Raw genomic sequence first — 25,167 nt, 5'->3', positions numbered from 1 at the left:
TTTATCTCCCTGTCGCATTTTCTAGACGACAAGAAAAGGAAGAGCTCGGCGCGTGCACGGCATTTGTGCGGATGGGAAGGAAGAAAAAAATAAAAGTTTTCGGATGATGAAAGAGAGCATCCTCCTCCTTCTTTGATTTCGTAACAGAAAAATGGAGTAGGTGTGTCCTTGTAGGAGAAGAATACGGTACAAACACACAGAAACCTTCAGCAAAGGTTCGTCTGTACTCCTATTACAACTCGGTTTTGTATGTACGTACAAGAAGAAGAAAAAACGAGAGCGCAGAAATATCCTGTTAGACCACACCTGTCCTTGTACAATTTATTTCTCGCTCTCCTTTTTTGTGAACGCACTCGAGGCCATTGTGTAGAGTGAAAGAGACGGGAGGAGAGAGAAAGAAATAATACAGAAACCTTGGTTATAAGATTGCAAGGTCTTCCAAGATGCGCTCAGCCCCGACACACTCAAAAGAAAAAAAGATAGGAAGGTGTTTTTGTTAAGAGACTCTAGACGACTGTACGGTGGTACGGTAGGTGTTTGCGTGTGCAAGGTCCTCTATGGGTTAGCCAACACATGGCGTTTTTTTTTCTGGGGGGAAGAGCAGCTGTACCGCAGACAATTGCGTCGGTACCGTACAAGGATCTAAGCTTTTGTTATGAAATACATTTGAAATTGGGCGACATGTTCCTCCAGCACTGGTGCTGAATCGCGCGCACACCGAAATATATATCTGGAAAGAAGAAGAAGAATCGGGATTGTGTTTTGGTCGGTGTTGTAATAATGTTGCGGCCCGATCGACAAACCTCAAAGAAGAAGAGAAAAACCCCAACTGGGTTTTTACCCCCGTCCTATTATTATTAGTTTGTTTTACAAAACGTTACACGAAAAACCACCGGTGTATTATGTTTTGTTACGGTCGAAATGTAAAACTTTGTTTGGTTGTTTTTTTAAAAATGCAATTGACTTCGTTATTTCTACCGCTAGTCTTCTTCTTTCCTAGCGGTCAGTGGTCACCGAGCTCGGCCAATCATGCCGTAGTTGATTATCTATTAGTTTATTTTTGAAAGATATTATACGGAATCGTAAGGTTATATATCCCCCCGCACCAATTTACTGGCGGAGCAGCAAGTTGTCCATTAACGAAGGTAGGAGGAGTCGCGAGGTCGAATGATTGTTATTTTTTTACAAACAGAGAGAAAAAAGCGAGCCCGATATAATAATGATATAAACCACCGCCATTCGTCTATTTTTCTCTCCCCTGCTCGGGATTTTTATTGCGCTTTATTTGTGGTCGGTATAATTACGGCCGGCCGGTATTTACGACTCGCCAGACGGAGGTGAAACATCTCTCATCATCCCTTCTCTTTCTCTTGTTGCTTTGACACAGTCATCGAGATGTTTTTTTTTGTTTTTCTTTTGGGAGTTCGTACCCGTCGTTTGACCCCTCGGAGGGCCTTCCCTTCAACGCTTTCTCTCTTCACACACACAACATTCGGTTGCGTAACACACTAACAAAATGAAATCAAAGTGGTTAGGTCAGATGACTGGCAAGTCTTTTTTTTCTTTCTCTTTGAAGGAGATTGTCTGTTGGCTGATGGTTTTCCTCTCTTCGAACCGTTTCGAAATACAACAATCAGTTTTGGCTGTTTGTATGTATAATTCCCCTTGGCTGGCGAATTTGCATATTCACGTATACAGACAGACGAATAAATAACAAGTGGTGTGATTTTTTTCTTTTTAGACTTTTGTGCTCGATTTTTCTCTGTGCTTTCGGGGAATTTTTATAAATAGACGAATTTGACCTCCTGCTTCTGGCTAATTATCGCTAGAGGTACGCATTCACGCAGAGTTTGTGTGTGTTTGTCGTTTAGATAGCCTGAAATCTGTCCTTAGCAACAGGAGCGTCTAAAAAAGAGGTAATTCCAGCTCTTTTATATAGATGGTCAGCTGGTTCGCTCGCCTGATGATCTTTAAAAGGCGTTTTTTTTCGTGATAGGAAAATTTGAAAAAGAAAAGAAAGAAAAAGTGGGGAGTTTAGAATAGATGTATTATCAGCTAATATAGGCAGCAGTGATGAGGAATGCTGTCGGGACTAGTTTTTATTTTTATTTTTTGGTTTGGTTTGGTTTGTCGTTGATGCCCCTCGTCCACCATATTTGGGGGGTCAGTCCTTTGTATTTCTCGGTATTATTATAACATCCATGGCAAGAGTCGATTCTTTCGATATGAGCAACCATTTTTTTGTTTGTTTGTTTCTTCTTAATTTTTTCAAGAAACATTTTTCAATCAAAACACGAGACGAAGTTTTTATTTAAAAAAAAAAGATTTGACATTTTTTTATTTTGTTTTAACTCCCTTCAGCTTTGTGTTACCAAAAAGATTTATCTTCATGGTTTAATTTTATTAATATTTTTTTTTTTGGTTCTTCTTATCTTTCAATCTCATTTGACAGAGCAAGCCCCCTCTCTACTCATAAGAAGTTTTAAACAAAATAATATATTTTTTTAAGATAATACAAACCTCCTTTTTGTCTTTTGAAACAAATCGAAAAAGAAGAAGCTCAGGAAAATAATAAAAAAAATAATAAAATTCAATATTATGTGAACCGGCTCTTGTGTTATCCTTCCCATGTGTGTGTGTGTGTGTGTCTGGGGTTCTTTTGCGGATCTTTGAGTAACTCGACACGCCCTTTACTATATAGCTGCTGCTCCTATCCTGCTACCGACTCTTTACAAGGGAGAGAGAGAACATAATAGCTTTGTATAGGCCTATTTCTTCCCCCGACACACAGACACATGCACGAAATTGTTCCAGTTTAGGCCTTTAAAGATTCAGCCGAAACTGAAGAAGAAGAAGAAGAGAAATTTTCATCATTTGATATAATAGAGAGGTCTATATACGAGGAATAAAAGAAGAAAAATACAATTTTTTTTCTTCTTTCCTTTTCTTTATAAGGCCCCCCTACATACAATCCTTGTTTGATGTAGATATAACGGACGATATGTCGATCTACCGCCCTTTTGATATCCCGTCTCCTTCTTTTGACCGGGTGATGACGGAGCCGCTTCTGGCCGAGCAAATCATCAGGTAAAAAAATAGAAAAGAAAAAGCTTTACAGCACACACACACACAAACTAGAACTAGAACTCAATCGCAATTCTATTGTATTTGATTTCCCCCCACCGTTTTTCGGTGGAGACCACCCTCCTATTTTTTCCCTAGTCTGACCCAATCACTGGGCTCGCAGTCGCGTCTAGAATGTGCAGTCGACCGTAAAAAGGAAGAAGATGGAAATAATAATAAAAATAACAAAAGCCAAGAAAAGAAGAAGGTCCTTTTTTCTTCCTACCGAGGCTTGTTGCTTGACCGTTTGATGGACGAGAGGGACGAGGTGGTGGTAGGTGGTCAGTTCGGCGTGAAATGTGATCTCATAATGTAAGAGACAGAAGGAGGGCAGACACAGGGCTCTTGGCCAGCTCAACGTCATTTATATATAGTCCATAAACACTATATATCCAACAGTATACACTTTTGGTAAGAGGGGGAATGAAATTCGACCGAAAACGGCGGTGCTGGGGAGTTTTACGTTTCCCCGATTGAGAGAACACACAACGGTCCCTCCGCATTTCTCTCTCTTCTTTTTTTTTAAAGGGACTCAGGGAAAACTGGGCCCGGCAGATGCATCGATTTTTCCAGGAAAATGTAGCCATGGATCGCGGCTGCGACTAGACTTTCGGGTTTGTTTTTAAAAGTCTACAAAAATATGGGGGTATCCCGTTTTTTGACAGTTGAGACTTTGTATTAAAATAAAAAACCCTGGAAATTTAATCCAACAAATTTTTAAATTGAAAATAGATAGATTTTTGTTTTCTCTCTATCTCTCTCATTCCGAACCATTTAAAAACGGGAATCGACTATGTGTGGATTATGTAACCTATTTCTCTCTTTTAATAGATCGCATTTCTACCGACGTTTTGGGTGCGTTTGGGGGGGGGGCTCTCTCTTTCATCACTTTATAATTTCTATTTCTAGTGTCATTTCAAATTACTTTCACAACTGTCGCTCCTGGCGGCGCTCAAAGATTGCGAATTAGATTTTATTAGTTTGAAAAAGGAAAAAAAAAAATGAACGCGGGCTCAAAGTCTATTTTTGAACCAGCAATTTCAAAATTTCTAAGATTAGATTGATATTTATTTATTTAGACTCTCGGCTGAATGTGTGTGTATCATTTTCGAAAATAAATAGAACTATTTTTTTTTTGTGATTTACTTTTCTTTTTTTTCTAGTCTGCTGTTGCTGCTGCTGAACGGTTGACATTTCCGGCACGCCGCATTTCGTCTGAAAAGGTAAGCAACACACGTAACATTATTCCGTTTCTTTTTTGTACCTGTTGGCTGTAATGAGCGTCTGTCTGGCTCCTGTCTGCGTGAGTTGCCATCAAAAATAGCAGACGAAATGAGAGGCAAACAACACGAAAAAAAAATGATTGTTACGGCTGGCCCACTTTTATATTTTTGGGGTTTTAGTCTTTTGATTAACTGTCTGTTGCGTTGAAAATGTTGTAACGCGCTAAAAGCGATGGGACATGTCGACTTTTGCTTACACACGAAGAAACGTCCATCAAAACACGAGAGAGAGAGGACTGTTATTAAATGGATGATACAACAACCAGTTCCGCTGCGCACACTCGACGCGGTGTATTATATATTTTTGGGGGGGTTTGAAAGAATTGGATTTCTTCCAAATCAAACAAAAAGGGGGAGACGACATTTTGTTTGTTTTGGTTCAACCGGGGAATTCACTGGAAAAAAGATGAAATCTCTCTCAAAAAGTTGAGCGGGAAACGAAAATGAATGGAAAACCTTTTTTTTTTTTTCTGTGGAAAAACATTTCCGAAATGAGCCGGAAAGAACTCGTAAAAAATAAAAGAAATGGGAAGAATTCGTTTTTCTATTCCATTTCTTCTATTATTCGAATCATTCCGTCGTGTTTTTCTTTTTGTTCTTCTTCTTCTCTACTGAACGTGAAGGAAACGAGTTCACGCACATCGAAACTCACCGATCTCATAAAACATTTCTTTTTTGTCTTTCTTCTAAAAAAAAACTGAAAACTAAAATAGTTCGAATGTTATATAAAACCCCGAAATTTTTTCCTAAAAAAAAGGCTTTCAAGCAGCTGCATCGGAGTAAAAAAGAAAAAATTTCCTGGAGAACTCCGCCTACCCTGTAAAACCCCAAACTTTTCGAGTCAGAAAAGGAAAGAAAAAACCGTCCCCCAATTACGAAAGAAAATGAAAGAGTTTAAGGGGGAAGAAGAAGAAGAAGAAAAGGGTAAAAGATGATGGTAATCTTTTCCCTAGTCTATTATGAATAGGTACATACAGAGACCAAGTATAGATGTAGTGGGGACTCCGCCTCGCCGACTTGTGGGAGGAGGACAGTTAGACAACCGGAAAGTAATGTTACAACAAGGCGCCCATTTATTTTCGCCAGTTGGGAGAGAAAGAGAGCTCGTAAATAACCGTAGAGGCGTCAATGGAAAGAAAAATGCCTTCTTTGCCGATTGGCTTTTTGAATTTTCTATCTATCTCTCGGCTGCTGTCGAAACTGAATTGGATCAAATCACATCATTCGCTTCGATTGGCGGTTTGAAAAATTGTGTCGCGCCACTTGTCGGTAATATTATGATCCCCTCCAGGTGTTGAATAATGGAGGTTTTTTTTGTCGAATGAACGATGAATGATGAATCCGTGAGCCCCCTTGTGTGTGTGTGTATGTGATCCAGATTCGAGGGGCCCAACCACCTTTACGGTTGTAGCCCCCCAACTACCCCCAATTGGAGAATAACAAGGGCTCGCTAGGTGAAAGAAGCTGCGCAACAATTGAAAAAAAACAAAAATAGACCTAGTAGACAAAGGTCTAGAAAAACTGGAAAAAAAAGATCCCTTATAAACTAGCTTCTTTTCCCTATCCTATTGTTTGGTCTCGGTTGTGTCGTTAGATTGTATATACGGCCGAAGTAACTCTCTACTGGGTTATCCGTGGGAATCATGTGACAAAAACCTTTGGCGTCCCCCCATTTTTTTTAAATTTTATTTTACAATTTTTTTTGTAGAGACGTTGATGTCAATCAAATTATTTTTTCGTTGAATATTGCGTTATTTATATATTTACTGCTTGGAGAAAAAAAATGATTGGTCTGCGGCTGCCGAGCCGGACGGAAGCGGTCAATATTGTGCGAACGCCAACGAACAGTCACCCTTAACTAACTTACACGCACAGCCAACTGGAGTGAGTGTCTGTTATTGGGTTTCTTTTTTTTTTCTGTTTTCTTTTCCTTTCTTCTGCCTACGCATTCGGAAATTACATTTATTTAATAGACAGACAGACACAGAGAGAGAGATAGGGGCTGGTCGTTCTTTTATGATTATTTTTTACTCGCCATTTGAATTCCCAGGTAATGCTACACCTGTAATCTATACCGTCGCTGCACAGGTATGGTGGCATGATATAATAAAAGGTCCGTGCAATGATTCAATCGTCTAATGTTACCAACTACTTACTGTATTACAGGTATTTATGGCCGTTGTTACGGGCTGCCAACTCCCGTTTTCCCGCGCTTTTCTCGTCGTCCTTTTTTTTATTTTATTTTATTTTATGGGGCGGCGGCGGTGGTGAAAATTGATGAAAATAATAATAAAAAAATGCGCAACCATTTGATTATTACGTGCTGCTGAACAGAAAAGAACTTATACTTATCAGTAGTATACGGCAGTGCGTAAAAAACACACATATAGGGGGGTGGATGTTATTTTTATTTTACATTTTTTTCTTGGGGGGGATTTGAAATTGCATTTCGCCTATGAATATAGCGTGCCCAGAGCGGTTAAGAAGAATTTTTTTCCTTCCCTAACTACCAGTTACAAGAGCGTGAAAAACAACAATAACAGCTGTTGTTTGTTGGCGGTGGTGGCGGTGGTGTAACCCGGTCCAGGAAATGCCTGGCGTTTATGTTGGCGAGACGTCGTTCGTTCGTTTTTTTATTTTTCTTGGAATAGCCAAAAGAAAAAGGAAGAAATTCGGTTCACGTGCTGGAATTGAGTTGACGTTTTTGAACGATATTGGAATGAATGAATTCACCGTTTCTTATCTGTGTGCACTGTGGCGCGGGTTTTTTAAAAATGGATTGCGGCCGAGTCAATCAACAACGAACCCAACGACGACATTTACAGAGAGAGATAACGTTGCTACTTATCAATGGGCGGTGGTTGAGGTTGTTTGAACTTTGCTGAGGTCTAGCGATCTCCGCTAAAAAACAAAAAATTTTAAATTACAAATTTTAGATTTAGTAAGCCCCCTTTGATATCTAACCACAAAAATGTTGTTCGTCTACCATACATTTTGGTTTAAAAAATTTTTATTTCAATTTTATTTTTTAATCAAAAGAAAAAAAAAACTCGCTTTATCATTCAATTGTGTGTCTTAATTCTATTTTTTTATTTTTTGAAAAATCGCCTAATCTCCCCGTAGGGGATTGAAAAATGTTATGCATGACAATCGAAAAAAAAAGAGTCGTAATAATCCTGATTACGTCATTGCCCTTTTTGATCCGAGATCACAAACAAATTGTTTTGTAATCAATTTCTCGACGTTTATTGTTTGATTTGGGAATTATAGATGGACAGAGAGTGAGTGTGTGGATAAAAGGAGGGCTTATATGAACGCACGATCGAGTGTGTAATGTGACCTCGTTATGCACAAGGGCATAGCCCGAAAAAAAAATAAAATAAAAAAACTGGTTAGTGTTTTTTTAAGAGACTCGTTACGTAACTTTTTTTTTTTTTTAGAAAATTCTATAAAAATCGTGTCTAATTTTTAAAAAAAATTTTGTCGGAAAAAATTGAAAAATATGTTAAAAAGGCCTTGTCTAGTCTGCTGGTGACGTGCAATCCAGACAAAAGGCCGTGGTGAACGACGGCCGTGGCGACTTTGACTGAAGGACGGGCGCGAGCGCGCATCAGAAAACCTCAAAAATTATTATTTTCCTTTTTATCTTTTTGGCAACACAAATTTTTGGTATTTTATTTTAGACTGAAAAATATGTACGAAATGACGGATGCGATGACGACAGAAACAACTTTGGGCCGATTTTGATTGAACGCTTCGATTGTCGATTGGTGCAGAAAGCGCAAAGAAATGCTGTCCGCTTTTGATCCGAGTCATTTATTTATTTTGTTGAATTTTGATTATTTGGAAGTGTACGGTTCACTTTTGTTGGAGCTTTTCTTCTTGTGTTGAAATGCTTGATGATGATGCGATTGTTGCGGTTGTCGGAGCGATATTCCCGTCGGCGGGACCGATGGAGAGAGAAAGAGAGAGAAATAAAAGGAGGTCAAAACACGCGGGAAATCTAAACGAAACAATGAAGAACAAAATAATAATTTTAAAAGAAACGGGGGTAGAAAAGAAAACTTTGCTTTCACGCCGGGGTTTTGTAGAGTTTTTTTCAAATTTTTATTTCGGTCATGGCACGCACACAAGGCACCGAAAAACCATCTGCTGCAATGTGGCAGCGCCGGCTGCTCCCGACGCCCTTCGTATATTTTTTGGTTTTTTGTTAGTGAACAATTTCCCTGAATGTCCCCCTCATTTATATTCACATCAATTCGCATTTTCTGCATTGCTTTCCGGCTCTCTTTCCCTCTAAAATTTATTTAAAAAACAAAAAACAAAAAAATCACGTCGTCGGCGGGAATTTTGAAAAAAAAAAGTGATTTTCTTTTCTTTGCCCCTTTTATTTCTTGGCGGGAAACACGTGACCGGCATTCTTGAAAATTCTCCTTATTTTTCTTTTTTTCTTTCTTCCTTTCCTTTCTTTCGTTCCCGCTGCATAACATTGCGTAGTATTCACGCCCCGCGGGCTACGTTCAGACCCGTCTGCCATAGTCTGGAGTCCCGCGGGTGGTTCTCTTTAAAGAAAAAAAAAAGGTGGAAAAGGTTTTGGTGTCTGAACGTTTTTTTTTCTTTCTTTCTTATTTTTATTTTGGCCTTGAATGAATGTAACAGCACGATAACGTGAAACCGCACACAAGAGAATTACACAGTCTGGTAGGTTTTTCGTCTGTTTTGTCATAGTATTACCCCCCTTTAATTTCAATTTTCTATTTTTTTTTGCGTTATGAAACGATTGAAATGGTAAACGGGAAAAATAGTAATAATAATAATATTACGGTCGACCCTTTTCCTTAGCTTGCAAATGAACACTGACGAAAATAACTCGTAGTAGTAGTAATAGTAATCGTAGTAGTAGTAGTAGTACGACCGGGAGGAGGGGTAACGGGAATAAAGTGAATGTGCGTATAGACGGGAGAAAAAAAAAACTAATTTGCATTTCGAATCGCCCCGGGGCGCTCCCTTTCCCCCGCTCCCTTCACGAAAATTAATGCGTGTTTTTTTTCTTTTTAAAAAAATTTTTTGGCAAACACGCAACACCCCCTATATTTTGACGCTCACGCGGTCCTATACTCTCGTGCATTCTTCGACTCCCCTCAATAAAAATGGGAAATGGGTTTGACCGACATTTTTTTCTTCCACGACGAACGGCGCCCAAGGCGCTTTGGAGAGGATGGCAGGGAGACTATTAGGTCATCGTGAGTCTCTAGAATTTTGAAAAGAAAAAGAAGGTACGAGAGAATTAAAATACAATACAAAATATTTGATTGTCGACGTTGGTCGAAGGCGGGAAAAAAATAATAGGCAAATATTTGAAATTGGCCATAGCTCTCACTCAATCTTTCTCATTTTGTTTGTGTGAGTAGATGATGTTCGATAGTCGTCGACGTCGTTTTCTCTTTTATTTTTTTCAATTAGCGCTCACGTTCAAAACTCTTTTAAGGTTTCTTTTCTTTCCCGAAGGCCTCTCGTGTGTTTTATTACATTTCACTATTTGACGTAGTGGCTCGTAGAGTTTCCGGTGGAAACTGGCGGCGCCAAAATGTCGTTTGAAATGTTGTCACACACCAAAACAAAAAAAGAAAAAAAAACTTTTGCGTGTATAGTAATATTATGGTTTTATTATAATGGGACCGGGACCCTGTTATCTTTTCTTTGCTCGTTGACTCAAACGCTGAGAGAGAGGACATTGTGCAATAAAAAGATCTCGAAACGAACCGCAACTCTTTGGCTCTCAATTAAAACCGAGCGACTAAACATCATCACAAACTCCCAACAGGTTCTCTTATGTACTCTCTCTCGGCTACTTCTCTTTTGGAGTCGAGTTGCAGCAATCAGCAACAAATCGGTGTGTCTCGACAACGAACAGAAATTAAGAAACCAAATTTTAGTGGCTGAGTGCAATTTAGCCAAAAAAGTTTTTTGGGTATTTTTTTTGGGGGGGGTATTTGGTTTCGGGATAACCGGGAAATGAGACAAGTTCTTTTCGGCAAAATACCTGTAGACGAGATTAGAGCGGGAAAAAAAAATCAATTCGCCAACCCAAGAGTCTTTTTTTGGGGTTGTGTTTTTAAAATGGTCATCATTCTCAAACTAAGAAAAGGCGATAAGAAATTTATTTCTGTTGGTTTTCTTTTTTCGTTGTTGTCCCTTTTTCTTTTTTTTGCGTGAATTGCTTCACGCTCGGCGGCGCCGACTGTAATCTCTGACCATTTCTTACTATACCCGGCTGCCAGTTGTGTGTCTCGTTTTTATATTCATTCGCAGGGCAATTAAATTGAGTTGCTAGTGTTTCTTTTATTTTTATTTATAGATTTTTGCATTCGTCGTAGTCGTCGTCACAAAAACCCAAAACTTTTTTGGTTTTATCCATCGAGTTTTTTATTTTTAAATAATTTAAAAAGAAAGAAACGCGAACCATTTTTGAAATTGGCGCCACTCGAGAGTCTCGGCATCTGTCACGCGGTTCGAATCCATTATCGTCTAGCTCCTCTTCTTGTTTTTCTTTCTTTTTCTTTTTAGCTCTAGCTTTCAGTTTCTGTTATTGTTATGGCACGCACGATATGCCACCCATTGTGACAGGCAGTGGTCGCACCGGTGGTGTGTGGCAGATGGCGCGTGACACGGGAGATGATTCCCATCTTCCTGTACACAACCAAATATAAATGCAGCAAGAGGAAATGGAATATAGAAAGGAGATGTAAACACAAATGTGTTCTATCTTTTTTGAAATTTTTTTTCCATCTGTGATCTAACGACTAGGAAGGCGGAGGGGATAGTAACGAAACGGGGGTCGATGGATACGTTTGGATACGTTTGGGTGGGGGGAAATGATGATCATTTTGTCATTGAAAATAATATTGTGGGAGGCATAGTAAGAAATTTGGGTCGACAGCCGTTGCTGGTGGTGCATCATCAGTAATTTCTTTTATTTTTTTACCTTTTTAAAAAATACAAAAATAAAAGATATATCCGCAAAGGGCCGCGAAAGTAACCGCCCACCTCATTTCAGCCTGGAGGTAGATGATTATTATATACCCCCCCCGATGGCGTCTCGGTCGCCGCAAAGTCGGCGAAATCTTTTTTTCCTGTTTTTGTTTGAAAAATAAAATAATTATTTGTCTTATTTTTTCACTTCAGACGAACTTTGTCCGTCACACGCTCGAGCCAAACGCACAAACTCTGTGCGAATTTTGTATTGCGATTGAAAATTTGCCAAAGAATTCGGACGAAAAAAATGTCTTGTTTTGTTTTATTTGATTAATTTTACATTTTGTTTATCGAGTAAATGAAGAAATCGTTTGGTGGGAAGCCAAAGGGGGCGTCTTATGTCTTGAAAGTGATTTTTAAAAAGAAAAATTGTTGGACTCACATGACCAAGCAGAAAATGGAATTATTATTTTATTTTTTTTTTACCTGTGTTTTTTAAAAAAAGGTAAACAATTCCCTTTTCTTGTTGTTCGTTTTCACATGTCAGTGACGGAAATGGTTCACATTCGAAGCGAAATGAAGAAATCTTCTTTTGACCCTCTGATGTCGGCTTTTGTTACACGTGTGTGTCTAATGTAATGTGATTGTGAACAACACACGTAACAAGAGATTTTTCCGAGATTTTCATCTTTTTTGTGTCGTGTACTGCAGTCAAAACCAACACTGATGTTGTGTGTCTTGTTTATTTTTTTTCTTGTTCATTCACAAAGAAACGAGGTGCATTAAGACAACTTTTCTTTTTTAAAATTATTATTGAAATGGTGGAAGGGGGGGGCTAGGCGTGTTTTGATGGTCATCCATCACAGGTTGGCTTTTTTCTGGGAATGGATATAAATAAACGCGTTAATGGATTCGCGGAAATTGAGCTTTTTGATGAATAAATCAATTCCCGCGACGGGTCAAACATCTTTGAAACATCCAAATCATTTGTCATTGAGTGCAGACGGACTCTGCCAAAAGAAATTTGATACCAACCGCGCCAGTACGAGACTTGATCGACCTCATTTTTTAACTGCCGGCGCATTTGACGTTTGGCCAAAATTGGAATGATTCCGCGAATTATATAAACTTACCTTTTTATTTTGAAAAAAGATGCGCGCCATTTGATTCCCCTCTGTTGACATGTTTTCAAATGAAAATGAAAACGCCTGTGAAAATATGCCAAAACAAGAATGGGAAAATGAAAAATAAAACAATTGGAATGTTTCATTTTTTCCCCTTTTTTATCTGGTCGGTTTTTTCTTCAGCAGAAAATTCCTTCGTCATCATCATCATCGGTGGCGGTGATGTGTGACAGGTTCTCTCAAAAGAAACAGGTATTTTTCAATGAACAAAAAACAAATTTTCAGGAATATCTAATTGGTTCATCAGAGAGAAAAAAAAAGAAAATAAATCAATAGGGAATCAGCGAAATCCTTTTTGTTATTTTAAATCTGGCGCCGTACGGATTCATTCCTTATTAGAATTTCACGGTCGGAAGATTTTTGTTACTTTTTTTCTTTCTGCGGCTAAAGTATTTCCCCCCTTGTTGTTGTACCAGCACCACCACTACAACAACTACTACTACTACACACGGAGATCTACTATCTCTGTAGTACTACTGATAGCACCTACTTTTTTTGCTTTACTATACAATCGCTGTGAGAAACGCACAGGTACTCACTTCCCTCCCAAAAATGGGAAAATAACAAATTCTTCTTCTTCTTCTTTTCATTTTGGAGGGAAATTTCTGTGCGACACATTCATTGAAACGGACGGATGAGCCTGTCGACATTGCTGGATTAATCTATATATGTATATTTTTCTAATCAGATTGCCGTTGTGTACTAGCTCTTTCTTTCTTTTCTGCATTGAAACAACAAGAGCTAGTAGGGAAAATGGTGAAATGTGTACGCAAACACAAAAGAATGTTTTGTTTTGATTCAGAGCCGCATGGATGGTCGGTGGCGATGTTGGATCTAGACCGAGACAGCTTTTTTTTCTCTTCAAAGAAAAATGTATATGGTTGTTGTGTTTGTACACGTTGGCAAAATAAAGAGAAGGTTTTATCTCTGGAAAAAAAGAAACAATATTGGTGCTCTGTGTCTGTGTGTGTGTTGGGGAAAAAAAGCTCTTTTGGAGCCGCTGAGCTATTGTTGTCGGGTTGACATTCCCCGACAGTCTTCTTCTCTTGGCCAAAGAAAGAAAATGGTTAGATTGATATATATATATTACATTTGTACAGTAGAAGCTGAGGTATTTCGATTGAATTCAAGTTTCAACGGGAATGCTGTTGTCATGATTGTTTACAGCCAGTTCACTTGTGCGTGAAGGTGATCCGATGATGATGATGACTTCTTTTTCTTCTGTTTCGTCTGTCTGTTCTTTTTTTGGGATTTTTGTCGAGCCACCCGTGAAGATTCTATTCTTTTTGCAGGCTCATCCGATCGTGAAACGCCTTTTGAAACGATCCCGGACGATCGTGATTGCGAAAAAAATTCCAAATCGGTAGACTTTAAAAACAAAATTAAATCTTTAGACAAAAAATCATACGCATTTTTATTTTTTTAATTTCTTCTAGCCGAATTGTTAATGTTGTACTAGATCAAACCGGATTTGGCGGAACACGAAATTTGGTTACTTTATTTATTTTTGTTATTTGGTCGTCCCCTCGAGAAAAATTGGCAATGGCTTCTTCTCTTTTTCTTTCTTCTTTGAAATCTTTTTTTGTGTATTCCTTTCGTTGTTGTAAGAAAAGAAGAAGTGGCCGATGTGATTCTTTTTGGCGTTTGTGTCCACCCGATTGTGCCAAACCCGTTTTCGACTATTTTCCCCTTTTGGTGCGAACGCAAATACAAATCAGAAGGAAATGAATAATGGATCTAAATACTATTCAACTGTGTGCGACAGTCGAGAAAAGGCTTCCATTTCTTTTTTCTTTTCTTCATATACCTGTCAACTGTGCGCATATAGAAAGAAGGAAACATCAATAATCATTGAAATGGGATTTTGTCTGATTTATTTTTATAACTATAAAAATAAACCAGGAACAAAAAAAAAAAATATTTCTTTTTTAAGAAATAATAAAAAAGGTCGCCATTTTGCACTGTGCGTCCTCGGCTGTTTGCGGCTGGACAACAAAAACATATCGGCATCGTTATCGTGGAACTCTTAAATTTGTTTAGGGTTCGCCACACTTGGCAAACACAGGTGTATAGTACTACCCCTCAACTTTTTCTTTTTTTCCATGTGTGTATTTGACTGTCTGGTTCTTTTAAAAAAATATATATTCAGGTCACTATTCTATTTTTGCCGGACCCAAAGAATTGTCTTTTCACCCCTGACGTGAATCATGAAAATATTCGTGTTACCAAACATCCAAAACCGGATGAATGTTTTGATGAAAAATCATCCTACCTTGATTCCTTTCTCTCTCGTTTCTTCACGTAAGACGTTGGGGGGGGGGGAGAGAACACACGGAGGGTGTGAAATTACATCAGACGTCTTGTTTATTTTATTTGAAAACAAAACGTTTTGTAGTAGAAGAAGAAGAAGAAAATTGGCGTTTTCTCATCAGCGTCGTAAGCAGGAAACTCATTCGACACCAGTTGGGCATTCTGGAGCGGCGTCTCTGAGGTTTTATTTGATTTAAATTAAATTTTTTTAAATTTTTTTTTTTGGGCGGTAGGACAATCTAGACGTCAGCGCCACCACTTCTTCAATTTCTTATTTTCTAGAGAGAGAGGGGGGTTGGTTTGTTTGTCATTGAATATGTAAATTACATGCCGTCCGTCTGTACGGTTTGCCGACTGCATAATAAGAATGGGAATGACGTCGGTAGTCGTCGGAGCGATTTCAGTTCGATGTCTACCGTTTCGTCTAGCCGACAGAAAATAATATTGCGGTGTGTGAGCTGAATGAATTTAAACAGATATAATAATAATAATAATAATAATAATACAAGTTGCATCAAACGAGCCATAGAGCGAAAAATAAAAAGGAGGGGGAGAGATGGAACCGCAAACATCCGGCGGCGGATTATATACGTAAGGCAGCTATATAGCGCTATATAGCTGCGGATATCCCGCCGAGCTTATCTGACGAGGAAAAAAGTGGAGGGTTTTTTCGAAGATAAATTTATTTAAAAAACAAAAAAGAACAAATTTTGTTGAATTTTTGAAAATGTTGCAAGTTTCCATCGGCTATACAAAAATTATTAATTCAATTAACATTGTAGTTCAACATTGGAAACAAGATTGACAAGGCTAAGCCCAGCATACACACACACCTGGGGGTGACACAGTGTGGAGATCAATGGCTGAAAAAAAAGGTGATGGGAGACGAGGTTTATTTCTTTTTCGGTTACCTTTTGTGTGTCGATAAAGCAACTCTCCAGGTGAAACGGGGGGAGGAGGAGTCCGGACATCCGACAGCGGATCATGATGGTCTTTGGTTTGACACCTATTGTGTCGTCCAACTTGTGACTGTATATTTATAGTAAGGCCAAGAATGCTTTCTTTTATATCTCTATCAAATGCCGTGTGTGTGTATTCATCTCCTGTCGATTTTGTGATTGACACCAAACAGGACAAAAATCGCCGCCATTTTCGGTTGTTTGAAGAAAAGAAAAAATGCATGTACATTGGCTTTTTCTCAGTCAAAAGTTTCCAGAGCGACATTGTTGGTTTTCGTCGGTCTTCTTAATAGAGATTATTGTTAGTTTCATTATCATGCATGTTCTCCTCGGCGTGTAAGTGGTTTAAATATCGATCGATCACATACAGAACGAGAGTATTAGACGTCGAAGAAACCTTTGAGATGTCTGCCAAGTTACGTCAGAGAAAATGTAGGACAGACGGTCGTACGGCTGCACCTTGTCGTCTATACTACTATTGATTAATTCAATCACGAGAAACACTAATAAGCCAATTAATATGAATTGATTATTATTCCTCGTTGATTTGTTTTTCAAACATTTTCGTGAATAATCTCTCGATTGCGCAAAATATTCGTGCGATATGAGAAATGGAATTTTTAAAAAGTCGTTCGGGACGTGCGTTATCAAAAAATGACACGTCAAGTTGGCGCCCTTTTTATCAAACCGTGATCTTCCATCGAATCGTTTCGCCACAGTTTTGTGTGTCTATCTGTCTGTGTGTGTAAGTTTCAACATGTTTTTTGTGTTTGAACAACTTTTTTTGTGGACGTCATAAAAGATCTGCGAGGAGCCGCAAAAAAAAACTGAAGAAGAAGACACAATGAAAGACACATGTCTGGAACGCAGACAGCATGAAAAAGACGAGCTGGGGTTGTAAGTTGAGGAATATGGAAGCGAAAAAATACAAAAAGGGGAAAAACAGAAGTACAACAATATGAGACGCCACGAACGAGTCTAGAGAAAAAGAAATGCCGTGCAACAGCTGTTGTACATTTTATTTATTTTTTAAACCATTTTTATATTACAGTTTTTCCTCCTAAATGAGAAAACCATAGAATTCAAATTGAAGCCGATTTGGAGGGAAAAAAAATTGTAAACCTTGAAGAGAAAATCGGATCACAATTGTTGTGGGTACTACTACAAAAAGGCAATTTTTATTGCTGCCAACACGTGCACTACTTGTGTGCTCTATGTCTCTGTGTTAAAAAATAGGGTCATCTCAGGTCAATTGCAGTCTATAAAGTAGTTGTTTTCTCCCCGCCACTCTCTCCGTTTTTCTTATTGATTTTCAAAAATGCCGCCAAATGGTTCGCCGCTTTTTTCAAGTGTCGGAAAAATCAAACAATTTTTTGGCGAAAAATATCGAAGCCAACGAGATTTTGTTGTGTTTGTAACATAATAAGTTGAACCATATTTTATTTGGCGATAGATAACACGTTTGAGTGTGAAAGCTAGAGAGAGATGTCTATATGTATTTAGGTTAGATGTGCTGATGCCGATGGAAAATGCGTGTGGCGAGATAGTGGGAGAGAAAAAGAGTTATATTAGTTTGTGTATACACAATATCGAGTGTCTTATTTTTAGTTGTTTGAGCTGAGAGAAAACTGACTACGTGACCATTTTCCCCGTCAAAACAAAAAATTCGACTATTTCTTTTTTCGGGTGAATGTGTGTGAAATAAATAAGAGATAAATTGGGCGTTCAATAACCAACGATAGTTGACTGCCATATCGATAGCGGTTACAGTGGCTGCTGGGGTTGTTGTGTATGGGTATCTATGGCACATTTTCAAGGATAGACACACCACAAGTCTCTATGTATTTTGTGTAATCAAGATGAGATAATATGTTGAAAAATTACAAATTTCATTTCTTTTTTTCTTTTTTAAAAAAAAGGATAGGTCAGCATTTATTTATTTTCTGTAACAAATCTAACGAGTTCGTTAACTTTTGATTGGATTTCCGGATCGGATCGTTTCAAATTTGATTCTTCTTTATTTTTACGACCTAATTTTGAAATAACCTCCCCTTTGAAAACATTTGATTTGTTTAAAAAACCGGTTGCGACTCATTATTCTGCTGGCGTCTAACGAGCACATCCGTTTTGATTACCGGCTTATTTCCATCTAATGTTAAATTTGAGTTCATAATAAATTCACCGAGTATCTTTTCAACAGGTCCCTTTGTTCTTCTTCTTTTATTGGAAATTTGATCCGATGATTTGTTCCCCCAAGAAAATATCTTCAAGTCAAGCAGCTCCGAATAATATCACAAGGAAGAAGAAGAAGAAGAAGATTCCCTTTTGTTATTGTTAACAAAAAATAACTAAAGAGAGGGGCTGCTGGAAGTGGTGGCATGTCCGGCACTTCTTTTCTCTCCCTGAAATTTATTTTTTTAAAGGTAAGATGGGGGGGGGGGGAAATACGATACTCTATGGTAGTACCGTGTATTATTGTTGTGCTTTTTTTCGGTGTGTAGTAGTAGTAGTAGTAGTAGTAGTGTAATAAAAGAAGAAAAGAGTCAGAAAAGGGCCAGCTGAGAAAAGGGGCACAACTAAACTTTGTGCTTGGATATTCTTCTTCTTGAATATCGTTGAGGAATAAAGTGTCCACTACCGGAAGTTTAACGTGTCCACTAGACAATTGTCTTGCTGTGTGTAGTAGAGAGCCAAAGTGTTTGGGCAATTTTGAATGAAAAAAAGAAGAAAAAATATGTTGTTATTGATGACATTTTCTATTTTGTTATCTTTGAATTGTCCTCATTCCATTTTGACGTGTTTACCTGGGCGATTTGTTGTTTACTCAGCTATCAGCAATTTTAATTCCATTCAATCCTGTTGTCACGATAACAATTTTATTTCATTAGGTAACAAGGATTTATCAAGTCAAATGTGAATGAAAAATAAGAAAACCCCTTTCCGAATTGTGTGTGTTGCCGGGCAAAATTGGTCGTCGTTTTCCACCGGGATTTTTACGACATTCATTTTATGACCTAACTTTTTTGTTACATTTAGAAGGAAAAATAGTTATAGGAGGAGCTAGTGGGCGGACAGAATCGTATTTTTATTTATACCTTTCCTTTTAACCTTTTTCATAATAATCTCAATTTAAAGTTGAAAGAATTTCTTCTTCCGTTTGACACGCGCGTCTAGACTCTCTACGCACCACCTGTACAACATGGCAGCAGTCTGGAACGACCGCAAAGAAACCGCAGGTTGTTGCGTGTACGTTGGAAAGTCTACCGAAGAAGAAGGATGTCCTCAGTATTATATTCTATCAAATCAATATTTGTCTCTCAATAATAATGGGATATATAGAGTTGTTACACACACACCTTTTAGTAGTACCAGCTTTTTCTACGTGTGACACACATATATCTCTCATAAAAATATGAAACGTCTGTTTTATTTTATACCGTGTGTGGTGTCCTTGGGGTGATGAATAATAGACCGGATACGGGTTCTCATCTGCATCAACGTTGTTTTTTGGGGGGAAACAGGTAGTTGAACTAAAATGGCGATTTCATAATTTTTCTAAAAAAAAAAAAATATCGTTAACGAGACGACTGTTTTTAATTTACTCTGGAGAATAATTCAGACAACCTCATTTGTTTTTTTCAACGCCGAACCAATCTCTAATGAAAAATCTACACAACTTATTAGTCTACTAATGAGGCCTGAAATTGCAAAAGAGATATTTTCCAATAAGTAGAAAATGAGCTGTTTCCGGTGATTGTAAGTAAACATCTTTAAACATTTCTTGACATGTGAGAAGGGATTTCATCCCCAGTGTATGTACATGTCGACACATCAACACGGTATTAAGCATTACAAATCCCTCCCTCATTTATACTTTTTTACACACGGATTATACCCCGGCCATTCTCGAAGAAATTGATCAGTATCATTTATTTGAACTACTAAATACCCTGCCATTCAAACATTTAAAAAAGATTACAATCAACATTCCACAGCCTCCTATTTTTTTTACGATTAAACTCTTTCCCCATAAAAAGTTATGCTATTCAGAGGTGGAGAGAGATTTTCTAGAACCCTAGAGGCGCTCCTGTACGTTTTTAAAAAAAAAGTCGGCCATCTTGGATGCGCGTCTTGGAGAGGGGAGGGGGGCACAAAAAGATGAAGAAAAATCATAAAAACTGGGGGTAGGGTAAGGAAAAATAAAAATGGTGGGGGGGGGGGGTTCATAGGGAGGAAACACAATCCCCTTGGGGAGGTAAGGGAATCCACCACCGTCTGGAAATCGTCCAGGCATGTACAGACTATTGGAGTGTGTGTGTGTGTGTGTGTACCATATAAAAAGGGGCTTATATGGTAAGGCTAACACACACCCTATGTCTGGTTTTTTTGTTTGTGGGTTAGGGAAAATCATCGTCTAGTCTAATATTATTTTTTCGCACACACCAATTTTTGTACATGATACATTTTAATCCCATTGAAACAAAATTTGCCCGCCAGAAATGTTTGTGAATTAAAATTTGAATTTTTGCGCCATTGTTGTTTGACAATCTTTTTAACAGACGCTACTTAAAAAGCTCTTGTTACACACACACACACTTGTTTTTTAAGGCCAATATAACAAGTGTCATTCGAACGACCCTTGGAATGACGTCACGTCAAATTTTATGGACATATTTTTTAATTTCTAGAAAATCTTGGCGAGTTGGGAAGGTCAAAGGGGAGTGAAAGATAACTTGTGGGTGGTGAAGAGGATGGGTCTGAAAAAATGGGATTACTTTTTTAGTTGTTTTCCCCCCTTTAGGTACTGGAAACATTTAACCTGAGGGGGGGGGGGGGGTGATGGGGTGAAAAATTATTGCAATCGAGAAAAATCATTTCTAGAAGATTCCTTGATTTTTCTTCCAATTTTTCCCTCCAAAATATTTTTCTGACATACTTTTGCGTTATATTTTAATTTCCATTTGATTATTGCCGGTTTTTATTCCGCATTTTAGTGCAACCATTTCCCTACGCGCAACTCATGCCGGCTAGTGGGCACTTTAACGGGACCGGTTAGTCATTTTCGCTGAAAGTAATCATTGATAAGACTTGATTGACTCATTAAAAGATGATTCACCTCATGAAAATGCATTGAATGAAATATTTCAATAATGACAGTTGCGAGAAATGCCCAAGAAAATTGAAATTATTGTTGGCAAGGATCTAGATTTCTCGTAGTAGTAGTGTGCGGAGCGATACAAAAACGATCCGCCCTAAAGGCATCGAACACCCACCCACCCCCTACTACTAGCCTCCTCCCCCCTCTTTTGAAAGGGCCTCTCTCTCGCTTCTTAGACAGCCGTTCGAATCCTTTTTGATGCCAGTCACAGGGTGGATGTCGAGTCGGTAACATTGTCTCTCTCCAACTCGCTCTGAAACGTCCCTTTCAACTATTCGAAACGATTCGATTAATTCTGTTCCCGGCCAATACCCATTACTCTGTCTGATCAATTTTTCATCACGACGAAACAAATAAGTGCACAATTCAAACGGATTATCCAACTTGTTTATTCGACTTTTTTTTTAAACACCGAATGTCACGGTAAGAAAAATTTTTACTTAATTTTTTGGGTGAGGGTTTTTCCATTAAAGGTGTGTTGTGTGTGTGGGAAACCGGCTTTCACATGATGATTTCACCAAAAAACTTATTAAATTATTTCTTTTTTTGTTGAATTGAATTCAGGACGTGCGAGTGTGTTGTTGGTCCGTGATTTTGTGTTGAAGAGTGTTGACAAGTTTTCTACCCAAAACACTTGAAAGATTAAAAGAAACAATTTGTGAAATGGCAGCCATCAGTTTTTCATCGATGATGTGTGAACCGTTTTCTTTCGGTCACAACGATCCGCTCTTTTCGTCCACCGGCATCATGACATGTTCCGATCTCCAGTTTGACATGCCCACGCCGCCCGTCTCTCCGACTCGCAGCAATGACATCGACATTAAAGTTGAAACAACAACGACGACAGCCATCGAGGAAGATCTCGACCTCGGATTGGGCGAATTGATTAACGGAATTGACTTTCTGGACGGATTCGATCCAGATTCTTGGCTAAACGATTTACAAACTGATGCTGTCGTGCCCGAAATTCTCCTCTCCGATAACAATAATACGAAATGTGATGTCAACGAATTGAGACACGATTGCATGTGGGCTGGACATTGCCCAGCTGAAGAGCATCGCGGCAAGAAAGACCTAGTCCAGCTGCCTTGTTTGTTGTCATCTAGCCCTCCTGAATCGACCGTTTTATCCTTGGCCAGTTGCTTACCCTGCGTATTGCCCGTTGTCGGTGGTAGCCGAACCCGACTGGATACATTGGGATCCATCAGACCTGAAACGCCACTCTCCCTGTCTGATTCTGAGCTGGACGCCGATCAGTTGACCAGCGATGAAGGAAGTAACAACAACAAAGGTCGCCATTCTTCTTCTTCATCGTCTTCCTCCTCCTCATCATCATCTTCTGGCGATGAATCCGAGTCTGATGAAGATCGACCCATCACCCATTATCAGGCCACTCTACCGCCCAATATTCATCCGGTGCGGAGTCATCAGATCCGTAAAATCAACAACAAATCTCTGGTCAAGATGGTGGTGTCGCCATCGCTCATTACCGATCACAGTTACAGTCACAGCGATCATTCTTACCACACTCAAAGGAGACCGGCCATGCCCGATCATCACATGGCCATTCCCTTCGACCTTGGTGCACCGACACCTTCCGATTCCGGTAAGTTTTGTTTACTTTGATAATAATATTAAAAGAAAAATTGGTTAAGAAATATATCGTGCAGATCCGGTTTTGTTGTAAGAGAATTGGCGGGGCAAGTTCAATGGCGTTCTTTTATTATTCTTTGGCGACCTTGAATAGATATTCAGACAGCGATTGAATTCTTAAAAAAAGGCAAACCTTGAACGACTAGTAGCGCCACTAGACGGCTGTCAACTGTAACTGGGCATTTATCACGCTTTTTTTTCGCTACCCACTTCCTCCATGACTCATGACTTTGGCGCCCTTTTAAAAAATATTTGATTTCATTTATTTCGCGTATATTCTAATGGGTAAATCCACCAGGTGGCACAACTTTTTCCCCTTAAAAAATTTCACCATACGTTGTGCAAGGGGGATCTTTTTAGCAATAGTTTTATTCCCAAGGACAGACACCATCTGCCCGCGCGCAAACTCAGTCCGTCAATGACGCAGGGCGGCGGTGGTGGGTGGGCGAAGCTGCTGCTGGATTTTTGCCGCGCGCGCGGATGTATTGAACGAGTCTCTCACGATCACGTGACTGTCTGGCGGTTTTTTTTTCTCTCCATCACGACATTTCTTTTGCCGACTGGAATTTTTCCTTCTTTACTTGATGCCTGGGAGGCATTTTTTAACCACCACCACTACCACACATGGGATGATGTTGTTATTTCAATATTTAAAGTGGCGGGCGCCCGAGGCTATCTTGCACGCCAATGTTATTTGGTGGTGGCTGGTTGGGTCCATTCACGTTCATGTCCTTGAAATAGCTCGACCGTGCGTTTTTTGTTTGGTTGTTTTATTCCCGCTCTTTTTTCGATAGCCTTTTGTAGGGTTATGCAAAAGCCCATGAGGAGAGAGCCTTGCGTCACAGCAGACGCTCCTTATTTGGCCATTGTCTATGTTTTTCTATATTACTCATTTGTTTGTTTTTCATATTTTTGCAGAAGAAGAAATTGATGTCGTCTCGTTGGGTGAGGTGTTGCGGATGAATCCGTCAGCTGCCGTTTCTTCCATGACCACAACATCATCGCATGGCAAGTCATCGACAACGACGTCGCTCACCACTAACCTAACCACGACGACGTTGACCAGCAGCAGCACCTCGGTCGCTCCGCTACGACTCAAACTGAAAGGTAGGTCCAGTCCGGAAGGATAGAGAAATGGTTGGCCTTGTGCCCGTGTTGCGCCACTGTCTAGACATACGGCCGTTAAACTGTTTTTGGCAGACGACGCTTTGCAAGTTTGATGGAAAAATAACCCCTAGAATTTCCTATGTTTTTGCAGTTGCACCTGCTGCTGCTGGTAACGGCCAAGTTTTGATGCGCAAAGCTCTTCCGTCGCATCCGTCCGCCTTGGTTAGACAGCAGCTCCAATTGGCTGTGGCGTCTGCTGCTCAACAGCGCAAGCATTCAGAGTCGTCAAAGAAATCCTCTGGTGAAATCAAGTTGAAGAGCAACAGCCACCACAGCAGCGAGCGGAGCAGCAGTAGCAATAGTAGCAACAGCAGTAAAAGACCGCGGTCTTCCGGCAGCGGCGAAAGCGGTTCCAGTTCCCCGCGGAAACGTTGCTCCCGGGCGGCTAGCGATTCGGAAGACAGCTGCGAAAAACGCTCCCAGCACAATTCGATGGAGCGTCAACGAAGAGTCGATCTGCGTAACGCTTTCGAATTTCTTCGATCGCTCATTCCTGACCTGGAAGCGACGGATCGAGCGGCTAAAGTCGTCATTTTGAAAAAAGCCGCCAACTTTTGTCAAGGTTTGACCAATAGGGAAAAACAATTTGTCGCCGATAAAGACGCCCTGCAAAAACGTCAAGAAATGCTCCGCAAGAGATTGGCACTGCTTCAGCGCCGGCGCTAAAACACTAAATAATTATCGTCGTTATTATAACAATTATTCGAATTAAGTAGACCAAAATTTTTCTTCTTTTTTTGCCTCCCTTTATATTTTTTCACTTAAAACAAAATTTAAAAAAATTAAAAAAAAAAAAATTAATAATCCAGCTAAAACCTGGATCGCACAGATATGCGGGAAAAATACTAGGTTTCAGTTAAATACGAATTAAAATTTTTTTTTCTGTTCTCCATGTACAAAGAGGATTATTCCGCTTTCCGGATAAAAACAAAAATAGCCAAGTGGATTTAGTTTCTTTTTTTCTTTCGTTGGGGTAGTAGATGTCGGGGCGAATTAAATACTAGCCGCTCCCGTTTTTTTTTTTGGATGATTCGAGTGTTTTTTGTACAGCGGTATGAAACACGTTCGGAAATAAAAAGTAAAATTCAAATTAAAAATGATTACATTGTACAAAAACAAATCTTTTTTTCAGTCGGGGTTTTTCTGTTTTTTGTTCTCGAGCGACTCGGAGTTCGCTTTGAAATAATTAGATTTTGTTCCCTTTTTTTCTCTCCCCCCTGCTACTACACATACACACACAGAATGGCAAGATTTATTTTTCATTTAATTTCGGTTTAGTTCGGACGTAGCACACACACATACACAACACACACACAGTTTCTATTATATATATATACATATATATATACATTTAT

General features: G+C 39.2%; 1 protein-coding gene across 2 annotated transcripts in view; it reads left to right on the top strand.

The window, feature by feature from the left end:
- The window catches only part of LOC124207567 (uncharacterized protein DDB_G0271670-like), a 35,375-nt gene extending 10,895 nt beyond the window's left edge, over positions 1-24,480 (top strand). Inside the window, exons 2-5 of one of the 2 annotated variants that reach the window (XM_046605115.1) lie at positions 4,287-4,346; positions 21,557-22,598; positions 23,564-23,752; positions 23,904-24,480. In XM_046605115.1, coding sequence (XP_046461071.1) covers positions 21,656-22,598; positions 23,564-23,752; positions 23,904-24,478 — 1,707 coding nt within the window. In that variant the 5' untranslated portion in view covers positions 4,287-4,346; positions 21,557-21,655 and the 3' untranslated portion in view covers positions 24,479-24,480. Of the gene's footprint in view, positions 1-4,286; positions 4,347-20,131; positions 21,416-21,556; positions 22,599-23,563; positions 23,753-23,903 lie in introns of those variants that run through there. The other variant, XM_046605108.1, reaches the window with a different exon arrangement.
- The last annotated feature ends 687 nt before the right edge of the window (positions 24,481-25,167 follow it).

The sequence above is a fragment of the Daphnia pulex genome, chromosome 2 (assembly GCF_021134715.1).
Source record: "Daphnia pulex isolate KAP4 chromosome 2, ASM2113471v1".
NCBI classification, from domain to species: Eukaryota; Metazoa; Arthropoda; class Branchiopoda; order Diplostraca; family Daphniidae; genus Daphnia; species Daphnia pulex.
The sequence above is the reverse complement of the archived record's forward strand: the minus strand, read 5'-3'. Positions and strand labels throughout refer to the sequence as shown.